The sequence below is a fragment of the Phaenicophaeus curvirostris genome, chromosome Z (assembly GCF_032191515.1).
Source record: "Phaenicophaeus curvirostris isolate KB17595 chromosome Z, BPBGC_Pcur_1.0, whole genome shotgun sequence".
Taxonomy (NCBI): domain Eukaryota; kingdom Metazoa; phylum Chordata; class Aves; order Cuculiformes; family Cuculidae; genus Phaenicophaeus; species Phaenicophaeus curvirostris.
The window spans coordinates 33,944,938-33,958,084 of NC_091431.1; the positions used below are offsets into that span (position 1 = coordinate 33,944,938).

Genomic DNA, 13,147 nt, shown 5'->3' on the forward strand with positions numbered 1-13,147 from the left:
CCACAGAGCTGCTCTCTAGCCAGGTAGAATACAGTCCAAGCTGCACACCAGATTTCTATATTCCCAAGTACAAGACCTTACACTTATCTCCATTGAACTTCATAAGGTTCCTACTAGCCCACTCTTCCTGTGTGTCTTCCTAGAGGGTAGCTCTTTCCTCTGGAGTGTCAACCTCCCCTCCTAATTTGGTATCAGCTGCAAACTTCATGAGGATGTTCTTGATTCCAGCATCCCGTTCATTTATGAAGACATTAAACAGCATCAGGCCCAATATCAGTCCCTGTGGGACACTGCTTGTTACTGCGTGCCGATCTGTGAAAGAACTGTTTACCACCACACTCTGGTTATGGCCTGTCAGCCAATTCCTCACATACCACTTGTCTACGCTGTAGCACTTCAATTTCTCTAGGAGGAGACTGTGAGGAATCGTGTCAAAAGCTTTGGAGGAGTCCTGGTAAACAATGCCCACCATTCAGTCCACATCAACTGATTGGTTCACTTTGACATAGAAGACATAAAGTTTGTTAAGCACAATCTTCCCTTAGTGAATCCATGTTGGCTTTTCCCTGTCATGTGCTTCAGCTGACTTGTGACAGTCACTAAGATTATTTGCTCTGTAATTTTCCCAGGGACTGAAGTGAGACTGATGGGTCTATAATTAGCCAGGTCCTCCTTAGAGCCTTTCTTGTGGATGGGAGATGACACTAGCCTTCTTGCCGTGTTCGTGGGTGTCCCTGGCTCTCCACAGCCTCACAAAGATTATGAAGAGTGGCCGTGCAACATCAACCAGCTCTCTCAACACTCTCGCATGGGTGGCATCTGGGCTCATTGATTTGTACAGATCAAGCTCCTGTAATAATGCACACATTAACTCTTCGTTCACTGATGGAGGGTCTGTGTCAGACCTGGACATTTATTCCCATGACCTGGGGCCGAACAGTGCTGGTAAAAAGAGAGGTGGAGAAGGTATTGAGGACCTCTGCTCTTACAGCATTGTTGGAAACTCGTTCACCTCTCCTGTTTAACAGTGGGCCAATATTCTCCTGTTACTACTTGTTGTTAACGTAACTGAAGAGCCCTTTCTTGAAGTTTTCAACATCTCTGTCCAATTGCAGTTCAAGCTGAGCTTTTGCTTTCCCAGTTGCATATCTGCATACCCTGTTTATGACCTTGTAATTCTCAAGGAGTAATATTCTGCTTTTCCATCTCTGGTACATTTCCCTTTTGATTCTGAATAGACCCAGAAGCTTGCAGTTGAGCCAAGGGTGTCTCTTGCTCCACCTCCTTCCTTTGCCTTTAGAGGGGATAAATTAGTCTTGTTTACCTAGGAGAGTGTTCTTGAAAAAATCCCAGCACTCACTAGCTTCTTCATGCTCCATGGAAGCTTACCATGGGATTGCTTCCAACCGAGCCCTAAGCAAGCAGAAGTCTGCTCTTCTAAAATGTAAAACCTTGATCTAAAACCTCTGTACAGCATGCTCAGCAGTATTTCAAACTCCACAATATTGTGATCACTGTAGCCAAGGCTATCACCATCTGAGATATTACAAAGCAGGTTTCCTTGGTCTGTGAGTAGCAAGTCCAGCAGTGCCCATTCCTGGTTGGCACATGTAATGTTTGTATGAGGAAGGAATCGTCTACACATTCCAGGAACTTTCATTGAATGGCATGTGAACTGCTGTGTTGTTCTTCCAGCAAATGTCTGGGTAGTTAAAGTCACCTATAAGAACCAGGTTTTGTTGACCCAAAGCTTGCTTAAGTGAGTCAAATATTGCTTCATTGACTTTGTCATCGTGGTCTGGGGGGCAGTAGCAGATGCATAGTGTAAGATCTCCCTTGGAGATGACCCCTCTGATTTTTGACCAAGAGGCATTCAATCGGACTTCCAAGATCACCATAGCTGAATTCTATATATTCAAAGTTCACCTTAACATAGAGAACAACTCCCTCACCTCTTCTTCCTGCCTGTCTTTATGAAACAACCTATAGCCATCCATCAGAATCCTCCAGTCATATGAGTTGTCCCACCATGTTTCAATTATTCCTATGATATCATAGCTTTCTAATTGGGCATGGAACTCCAGTTCCCCATGTGTTTCCCAGACTGTCATATACATATGCTTCAGGCAGCTGATCTTTTGATCCTTATTTAAGGACACAGGTAAGGCATATTCTAGACTGCTCTGGCTGGCTTGGTTTTCCCCCATTTTGTTGTGTTGGTGATGGTAGTGTGGATGTTGCCATACTGGATCCCTCCTCACATGATTAAAGTCTGCCTTACCAAGCTGGGCAGCCTACTGTTAAAGCGTCCCCTCCGCCTTCACAACACATGAATTCCATCCCATCCTAGCAGGTTGTAATCCTTATAGAAGGTCCCATTGCCATAAAAGCCAAAACCCTTGCAGCAACACCAGCCACATAGCCAGAAGTTGATCCACTATTCCTATACCTATTCCTGTCTCCCCCCATTCCTTTTACTAGTAATAGGGAAGAAAAGATGACTTGGGTACCAAAGTCCTTCACTTCCTCTTCCAGGGCCTTATAGTCTTTCTTGATTCTGCCTAGTTTAGGGCTTATGGTGTCATTCATGCCCACATGAAAAAGTAACAGTGTATAGTATTCTGTGGTCTTGACAAGTTCTGGCACCCTCTCAGCAACATCCCAGATTTTAGCTCCCGGAAGGCAGCATACCTCATGTGATTTCCTGTCTGGTTGGCAGGTGGATGCCTCAGTGCCTTTTAGCAGAGAGTCCCCCCCAATGAACAAACGTATTTGCCATCTGCAGTTGGTTCAGTTGCAACTTTGGGGTCTTGTTTGTGGTGTCTGTTGTTAAAGCTTCAAATCTCGTTTTAGTTGTGATGCTGGAGGGTGGGGACTGTGGTGGACATCTGCATTTGTAGGACACCAGGGTCCAGGGTGCTTCATCCTCAGTATTGTCTGTTACTGGAACATTGTTCTGAAGCAACCTGTCAATTTCTACCTCACTTCTCTAATGCTGTACAGCCTAGTTACTTCTTCCTGTAACTCAGCCACCTGATGCAACAGGTCATCCACCTGTGCACACCTTGTGCAGGTACTTACTTCTTCCCCTGGAGAAGAGGCTGGGCACTAATTATAGCCTGCTGTCTGCTCTGATATCGGTGAGGGGTTTAGAAACTCTCAGCAGCCTGAGACTTTGACTGTTGCACGTTTACCTCTGTCTGGCTTTACTGAAACCCCTCTGTCTGGGTTGCCATACCCATTCTGGCAAGTACAGAGGGCAAAGCTTTCCTTTTGGTAGATACCATAGCTGGACTGCTTCTAAGACAGTGGTGACTACCAAGTGCACTCATCTCTCAAACTGTCAGGGTGTCTATGTCCTTCCTGTGCACTTTTCTAACGGGGTCTCTGTGCCCTACATGCACACCATCTCTGCAGCTCTCTGGTGTACTTCTCTGTGGAGCCATGCACTGTGGAGCCACGTACGTACCTGCAAAAAGCCTAGCTGCCTTGTTCTTTGGACTGAGTGAAGACTGCAGTGTAGGACAGGGAAATCTTAATCAGCTTTACTTGAGACCAGTAAGACAACAAAAGCAATCTAGTCACAGCAGTAGAGCATCACCTCAACAGATTAGAGGAGTTGACACAGATCTCCAAGTAACCATCAACAAGTGACTTTTAGAACCTGTCTGCTATCTTGGAAACTACAACATGCTGCAGCCTTCAGGATGAAAAAAATACTGGACTTGCAAACCCGTTAAAAAGAAGGAGCATAAAAAAATATAAATGCAGATTTAAATATTCCCTTTTCTTTCTAGTACTGCCTTCTCTGTGCATGGAAGCAGGGCGTTTTACTGACAGTGTATTTACAAAAATGCTCTAACTCAGACACTAAAATACATGCTTTTGGTTTCTTGTGTTCATCTGTAAGACTGTTCCCAGTAGAACAGAATAGAGAGAGGAAAAAAGTGTTTTCAAACCATCTTATCTTCTGTAGTATTTGAAGTCCAATTAGTATAACAAGAAAGAAATCCCCTGCCTGCCGATTGTAGACCCTTCACATCATTTAAATCTCTGACAGACATTCAGTTCCTTGTTCTCTTGAGCAAGCCTCTGTGTTCATCTCTAAGCCTAAGCAGTTTATATAAAAGGCTTAACTATAAATAGGTTTAGGTCTGAGTCATTGCTTATAGAGATACCACCTCTGTTTGTTCTTCAGTCTTGCTTAGAGTTTTATCATCATAGCCTGGGAGCTGCCGCATTATTTAGAGCTGGTATACAATCTGATGTCTTCATGTTTTCCGTGACTACCATGGATCCAGGATATATTTTTCAGTTTACATTCAAGGAGCTGTTGTATCCAAGGTTTCCAATACTTCTATTGTATAATGTTTATTAATAAATGAAACATAACATTGGCAGATATTATATGCAATTAATTTTGGACTACCACACACTGCATACCCATGAAAGAGTTATGATCAGATATATTATTTGACCTGATTCAAGTCATGCAAAATTTTAATCCAATCAATATCTCTTCCACCAATGTGCCCACAAAATGCAGTGATAAAAAAAAAAAATGGAGAAAGAAGATCTTAGAGATACTACTAAGCAAGAAGCACCAGACCTCAGGGAGAAGACGGTCAGAGAAAACCAGAGTACAACAGGTAGTGAAAATACTGCAAGCCTAAGTGCCAGGGAGAGTCATGGCCACATCAGCTGTGATGGAGAAAATTAGACAAATAATAAATAAGAAGCATAAAGAAAAACAAAAATCATTTTCCTGTCTCATGAGATGTTTAGTTTAAGAACTCAGTGACATATCTGGAAAGATATTTTTGAATAACAGTAAAAAAATCAGTCATGATACCAATAACCTGAAACCAATCTGAACCACAGTAATTTGTTTTCGATTTTATTGCTGCCAAGTTTGATATCATAGATTTTCAAAGCAAGGGGGCTAAGAATATAATTTAAAACACAAGCTAGAGTTCATTGTCCAGATGCACACATCTTTGTTTTAAGTTGTGTACTTGAGAGGAGAGGATCTAGGGTGGGAAAGTAGGGGGAGGAACTACTTCACCTATCTACTTACATTAAGGAGTTTACTGGTTTCTAATGACCAAACAGAGAGAAAGACACTGGACTACCCTTCCATCTCAAAGAGTTTTAACTCAATCATCAACAATATGGTACTGAAAGTTTGGAAACACTTTCCTTTTAAAGCTGTCGGGATGGATTATGAATGCACTGGTATTTAGGACAATTTTGCAAAGGAACTGAAATACAGCCTTTTAAACTATGCTCCCTCTTTTTTGAATGTAATCCTTTGATCACTCAATCTGCACATATAAAGTGAGTTTTTCAGCATAAACCCAGACTGCAGGTACTGTTGCTTATTGAACAGACTCATGCTCCCATATTCTTCAAGTGTACTTTGAAAATCCCACTTTCATTCTGCTTTACCCTCAAAAGCTGGAATATTCACAAATAGCTAGCAAGGTTTCTGCATGCAGATAAGATTTCTGATGAACCAAAACGAATTAAGAGAGCAAAAACAGAGAGTCACATTCAGAGGCTGTTTGACTAGTTTATCTTTTGTGACTGCACTGTATTTTCTGGGGCTGCTGATCATTAAAACTATAAGGTGACTGGAATAGTTTCAAAAGCCTAAGAGCTTATCACTAATTTCTACTTCTTTGAATATTCCCTGAGTTTATCCCCATCTCACAGGCATCAGTTTCGTATTAGTTCTGAACTTTGGCACCCATTCTCTCTAACTGCAGGATGAAGGAAAGTGTAGACCACTGGAAGTAACAAAGCTGGAAGGAGCAGAAATTGGTGTTGACACCACTCTGGGTAAACCATTTGTTTTTAAATGCATACCTCAAAGTGGAAATAGGATTTTCTACTTCTGTGCAACTTCCAACCAAGAAATGAAGAGGTAAGTGGTCTTTCATTTTAAAGGATCAATTCCTTTATTCAAGTTTGGGGAGAGGTTGTCTGAACTTTTGGACACAATTTTTTCACAATACCTGCCTTGATCAGTAGGAAAAAATGATCTTTGAGCTACTAGAGGAAGATAGTGTTTTTAATTTTCATTTGCAGGAATTTCAAAAATTATTTTCAGCTTCATAGGAGTTTTTTATTACTTTTTTTTCATAAAGTCTTTAATATTCATGCTTTGCTTAAGGTGCCCTTGAATTCTTGATTTATCTCCAGAAAAAAATCTTCACCCATACTCTTATGGCTTCTCCCCTACTACCGTATTGAAAGTGAAGTGTAAATCCTCCTGTGGATGTGAAATTGATTATTGGTCATTTCACATGAATGACCCCTTCTCTGCCCAACAAAGGCAGGGCTAGTAATAAATACACTCTCAACTTCCATTTCCTTTTTTGTCATTCTGTCATGTTATCATGTTAGTGTTTTAAAATGCACTCATACCAGAAAGTATATTGATTCTGATAAGAGGCAATGAGTTTGGGGTTGACTCACAGTTATGACTTAAGTATTATTTTTGCATTTCCCAAAGATTATAGATGACAAAATAGAGATTAAAAAACAAAGCACATGTAACAAAATTTTCAGCTTTAATTTCAAGAATGTACTAAAATCTAATGTTGTTTTCCTCTTTAGTTTATCGTGAATTATCAAAAACACAAAGCTATAAAGTAGGTATTTGGTACTTATCCACCCATATTCTTGTAACATCTTAATACTTAACATAGCACCTACCACAGTATTATCAAAGCATTTTTCACTTCCAAATTCTGCACTATCCATAGTGCAAAAAGAATAGTTTTGCCAACAGATAATGTGCTTTATTCTGGATTTTAGGATTCTTTAAATTTCCTACAGATACCTTATCTGCATTATAACAAAGTCAGAAGAAAAGTGAATTCAGAGTGGTCATTTAGCCTGACATGTTAAACTATACTCAAAATATTCCATTGTCTACAATATTGCTTTAACCTATTATGTGTCACACAGCAAGCTTCAAGACTTTTCTGAAAGTTAGCAACATTTATTTAATGACATTTGATTCACTACTTTTCTCTTTTGAAGCCTTCAATATGTCCTGAAAATTGCACATCCATTTAGATGCTATGTCCCCAACAGTGAAAAGAGGCAGCAAAGCACATTTATTCTGCCTTATCAAACTAAGATATTCATATGCTTTTTTTCATATTATAGGTGGCTGGAGGCTATGGATAAAGCAGTGCATCCTGTCCATCAGGTAAAGCTTCATTTATGTAGTGGATTGTGCAGAAGACTGACAGACAGCAGATATATTTGTACATGGTCAGGTGCAGACAACAACTGTCAAAGCTGCACGCTTTTGTTCTAGACTGCTGGGTTGTGAATCTCCTCCAGTCTAAAAGCCATATGCAGACACTATTGTGATTCAGCAAATGTGTTTTGCTGCCATATGGTGGAATGAATCAAAATACTCCCTCTCCAGATACCAGCAGCTTTAAGCTCGTTCAGAAGCATAACCCAAAATGAGGATAGGGGGTGTTCCACCCTGTTCTGCCAATACTATTTGGACTAAAGGCAGAGAAGGGCTATAGCTTCTTAAGCATACCCTGCAAATCTGCCTTGGCTGCAAGCTTCCTGCTTTTTCCAGTGGAATATTAGGCAGGGGCTGTATGTGTGTGTGTTTTAGTTGAGTTCTTTTCTGTATTTTCAGACACAAAACAAAAAGCTTTCTGGTAAACTTTGACTCGTCTTTCTGTCTCTTCATACAACTATATACTTCGTTGGGCCTTATGGCTGAGAGATACATAGTCATAATTGATCTTGAGCTGCTGTAGAGAGACCTTCCTCAGTTCAGCATAATTTCGTATGAGTCACTCCTGGCTGACCCTTGAACTGGGGACTGCAAACCTAATCATAGTTCCTCAACGGCTGGAAGCACAGAGGTCAAAGCCACTTTGACCTTTTGACGCTTTCCTGGCCCCATGATTTTATTCTTTCATTCTATAGGCAGACCACTTTTATGAACACATGCCATTGATCTGTAAAATCTTTTTTAAAAAATGTTTAGCTACTGAACCAGCTGTTTTCTAGCAGAAAGAATGTGAGGCTTAAATGCAGAGCAGGTATCAAAGTCTGCCTTTTTTGCAGATGAACTAATATCAACAATAAACAAACAAGGAAATCACAAGGTACAAATTATAGCCAGTATTAACATAGTGAGGAAAATAAAAGAAACAGACATTTACTTTCCTTCTTCTCTCAAACCAGTGAACAAGAGTGACTCCTTCGGCACTGTGCTTTACTGATGACTTTCCAAACAGTGAAAGGAAGTGGTTGTTGTTAGCCTAATTCCTTTTCACAGAATCATAAAACACTTCGTCTTGGAATGGACCTTAAAGATCACCTGGTTCCAACCCCCCATTTTGAACAGAAATAAAATTGATCACTATTTCTTTTGACTTCAGCTTTCAGATGAGATTCTAAGTGCAAAGCCAAATTTGTTTCCAAGTATATTCTACCTGGCAGTATTTCATAAAAAAATACGAAAGAACCCACATATCTGAAAACAGCAGTAATAAACCTCACAATTTGAAGTGTTGTTCCTAGTCAGAAGAAACAAAAAATAGCCTGAGTCAAAAAGGAGGACAAAGACACACATACTCATAAGAAAGCATATCAAAAGGGTAATTATTCAGTGTAACATGCAAAAATAACTTGTTGAGTAAAAAGTTCCGACATCATATATGCTGAAAGATCTGTCATGCATTTGCTCCTTAACAACACAGTAAACTGGTTCTTTTCTGTCCTTTTCCTTCCTTTTCCATCTTATTGTTGTCTGCTTTATCTTTTAGGGGTTTCTTTGAGCAAACAATATCATTTTCTAAAAGAAATATTTGATTTAATATGTTGACTTAATATGACTTGACAAACCAATATACTGACATACTGACATGACTGTGTTATCTTAATGAATCTACAAGGATAACTGTTTTATGAATACACCTAGCATTACTGAGGTCTTCTGCACTTTGTTGCACTAAGCCTCAGAAGGTTTCCTATTTATAGCAAAGAATACAGCCAGCTGTGTTGTACCAGGTCTTTTTTTCTGTAATTGCTTTGTCAAGGATACTAAATAAATATCAGTAATAAATGTGAAATTTCCAGAAATGATCAGGAGGCTGTTGATATTGCACATATTCTTGCCATGGATTTCAAATAACAATGACAGTGATTGATGTAGAATTTGAAATACATATTTTTCTTCACCTGTAAATGACAGTAAGATAATATTAGTAATGAAAAAGACTCTGCTTTTCAGAAAGGAATGGGAAGACATCTTTAAATATTTAGTGTGTGGCAGTTCTTCCATCCAAGTCTGATTGCTGTGTTCTGGCCTCAGATACCACGAGATTTCCTCTGGAATCCAAAGGGTACACAGTGAAGCTTATTTTGCCAGATTGCACATGGTAAAGTCTGCTGAAGTCAATCAGCAAGAGTATTTATAAAAAAAAAAGGTTCTTCATACAGCTTTGAAATAATTTTGCTTCTACCAGCAAAACTTATACTGAGAAGCAAGATTGCTGCAGAAAATACAAGTTCCTCTTATAAGAAGAAAGTAGAAGGTGGTCACTATCTACCATCAGTTATAGATTTTCGGCATTTTCAGCATTGACATTACAAATTATTTTCACAACAAAAGCTAATTTGCTGCTAAGGTAGGAGACTAGATCTTGAGTCTTTTCATGCTAATGAAAATTAGCATTACTTAATTCCTTACCAAAAGTTGTCATTACACACTTACTTTACAGAACCACGTGTGGGTAGATGTCACACTGCATAACACCACACTTCCACCACTGGCTATCAAAAACCCAGAGTGCCTGGGGCTCCTCCACCAGCTGGACAGAAGCAAAGACATTTGGATTCAGCACTACTGCATTCTTAAGGATGGCTGTCTGTACTTCTATGCCACTCTCCGTTCTACACCTGCCCAAGGTAGGGACAGTTGCTGGATTGTAATTGATTACTAAAGCAGAAATGTTACACAGCAGTTTCCAAACAGAAATTTTGCTATTAATGAGAGTTTCTTATCAACAAACTCACTCTGTTCTGTTAAGAAGAGTGAAGGAAGACCAGACTCAGTCTTGTTTCATAAAATAGTCCCCTTGGTCACCTCATCTTCTTTTCTTCTCTTCCCATTGCCTGAATTTTTCTGTCTGGAATGGAGCTAGTCAGGATCTATGCACATTACCTCAGGAGCAAGCATCAGCAACAAGAGACACTTTTCCAAAGCACTTCATAGTGCCTTGAGCCAGTCCTACTGATGGCAGTCTGCTGAAAGCTACCAGCTCCTGCATGTTAAGTAGCACCCTCAAAGCGAAGGACATCATAAACTCAGACTGATTTCTCTGCTACTACCAGGTTTCCAGATTTTCACATGGCAAGATAATTCACCCATCAATAAGCAGACCTTCCCTGCTCCAGCAGAGGTTCATGCTCCAGGACTTGGCCACAGTCATAGCCATCTAGCAGCTGACCCCATATCAAAAGAGGGGAGGAACTCTCCGAAGGCAGGAATGTGAGGCTACCAGGGTCAATTTCAAGAGGAGCTGAATTTCAGGCACTGAAGAGACCCTGCAAGCACAACTCTGTGAAAGACAGTGTTTATAAAAAGAGATGCCCCAGAGAGAAAGGATGGGTTAAGAGCTGCAAATGTGCACTCCCTGGTCTAGGAAACCTGGCAGGCAGAAGAAACAGAAAGAAAATGCTGTTGTACATTTGCTTACTAGCCAGCTTTCCAATAAAAAAGGGAAACTGTTTTCTTACAGCTTATGCTATTTGCCACACAATCAGTCAAGAGACATTCCACTTTATAGTCTATACCATTTACACATCACATTTCATCTGCCAAGGGCCATACATATACATTGTCAAGTGATTTCACCTCTACACAAAACTGAAGCTAGGACTTGCCTGGAGCTAAGTAATGAACTAGTGGAAATACAAAATTTAGGTATTATGTGTTTATGACACCCAAGGCTATGATCCTACTGCTAAATATGTCACTTAGGTGTTTAAACATTCTACTGCATACAAATTCTTGCATATGGAAGTGTTTTGTTATAGCAACCATTGTTTTTTCCAATTCTGATTCTCACTCCCGTGTATTGTTCTTAAGGCTGGAGAGGGGAAGGACAACCAGCTAAAATGAAAATGTCATGAAAACCAAATTCTTTCTAATGCCTTTCCATCACAGCTGGCTAGTACAGCCTGCAATGACGTTCCAGTTACTAATGGCAGCAAGGGGAATCAATGCTGACTCCAGGATATTTTCTTTTTAATGTTAAAAATAGTATAACTTTAGCTCCTAAATGAAAGAAAAAAAACATCAAAATAAAAAAAAAAAGTTTTGCCATTTCATATTTAATGAAAAGCTAAGTAAAATTATACTCCTGCTGGACAGGAAGCACCTTTTACACTATTTTCAAATCAATTTTCAGAAAAAAACCGAACACCTGAACTTTCACATTTTATAATACTTCATATGTATTAGATTCTGTAACAACTCTGTGAAACACAGCTTGCAAGATTGTTGGTAGGCTTGTAACTGGCAATAGTTTCATAAGCAGTATTTGCAATATACATAATGCATGTTATTTTATTCTGTCCAGGTGGCCTTTACCTACAGGGGTATACTGTGAGTGAACAGTCTCTAGGCTCCAAAAGATCTGTAATTGAACTCAAACCTCCATCTGAAGAATTTAAAACTTTCTATTTATGTGCAGAGAATGTAAATGAAAACAAAAGGTAAACCAAATGCTTTTTTTCCAGTTTTACTTGCCAGACTTTAGGAAAGTAGGGACACCAAAGCTTGGGAAAATATAGTGACAATTTTTCATTCTGTTTTCACTTGTCTCCCTAGATTTCCCTTTAATTATAGCTTTAGTCAAAGTACAGTACCACATGCTGGCATGGGTGAGTCATCTGGTCAGCTGTTGACAATGCTGGAACTACATCAAAACTGGCTTGCAAATGTTCAGAAAAAAATGTGGATAAGGTGATTTCCACAGTGATATGTGGGTGATCACATTAAATAGAAAATCTGTGTTGCCTCTTATTAGGGAAAATGGAAAGTATATCTATTCTCATTCCCCAAAATTTTTTGCTTTGAACAATGACTGTTACAAATAAAATCTGTCAACATATGCAGCAACCCATCTGTACAAATGCCATTTATAAGAAATGGGTTTCAAATAATATAAAAATGCATGCATAATACTTGATTGGAGACAGTTGTTTCTCTTTCATTTCTTCTAGGTGGATTACAGCTTTGAAATCTTCAATTAGTAAATGGTTACCCCTACATCAGGCAATCCAAGATTTTATGAACAGACCGCTTGAGGAAACAAGGATGTGAGAAGAAAGTTCTTTTTTTTCTTCTGAATTTCTGTTTTCCTTTAAAAATTCTATACTATGTCTTACAGTTCATCTGAAAAGATGCTGTAGCTGTAGATACAGTTTAGCACTGCTATACATGCACAACTTTTGCAAGCATTAGTAAATAAATGCAAAGCAATGCTGCCTTCTTTGTTGCTGTCTTTAATTTGTATTTCTACTTCAGCTCAGACCATGAATAAAGTCTGATTTATAGCAGTGATCTAACATCAACAGCTTTTTCACACAGAAGTTTCATATGTGGGTTTAAGCTTCTATGTGACTTGGAGCTTAAGATTGGGACAGGCTGGGCTGCCTGGAAAGTTCACAGCAACATGCCATTAGAACACATCTGGGCGAATGGAGTAAATCTGTATGATATGGATGAATACTTTTGTTCCTGTACATTCTATATTAACATACTCTTTAATTTTAAAATGGTTTTGATTTGGCCACTAGCCATCACAGCACAGAACATCTGTGGAGAGAAATCAATTCAAGAATGAAAGACACTGCTTCTTCCAAAGTTAGAATTGAAAGGCAACACCATAAATCTTCATCATGGTTAGACATCTGTGTTTATTAGAGCTGGTCATGTAAATAGTAAATGTAAATATGTAAATATTTATATAAGTATATAAAATGTAAATTGTATATAAAATGTAAATAGAGACATTATTCTCTATTTCCTCCTATAAATAAATCTAGGTATTCAGTTTTCAAGCTTCCCAAAATACTACTTTAAGTA

At 39.1% G+C, this 13,147-nt stretch overlaps 1 protein-coding gene across 4 annotated transcripts in view; it reads left to right on the top strand.

Annotated features, from left to right (window-relative positions):
* The window catches only part of LOC138733319 (uncharacterized), a 38,580-nt gene extending 25,888 nt beyond the window's left edge, over positions 1 to 12,692 (top strand). The window contains exons 7-11 of one of the 4 annotated variants that reach the window (XM_069880412.1): positions 5,769 to 5,926; positions 7,180 to 7,222; positions 9,774 to 9,960; positions 11,637 to 11,772; positions 12,283 to 12,692. In XM_069880412.1, the coding sequence (XP_069736513.1) occupies positions 5,769 to 5,926; positions 7,180 to 7,222; positions 9,774 to 9,960; positions 11,637 to 11,772; positions 12,283 to 12,382 (624 nt within the window). In that variant the 3' untranslated portion in view covers positions 12,383 to 12,692. The remainder of the gene's footprint in view (positions 1 to 5,768; positions 5,927 to 7,179; positions 7,223 to 9,773; positions 9,961 to 11,636; positions 11,773 to 12,282) is intronic. The other 3 variants (XM_069880410.1, XM_069880409.1, XM_069880411.1) reach the window with 3 other exon arrangements.
* Positions 12,693 to 13,147: the final 455 nt, after the last annotated feature.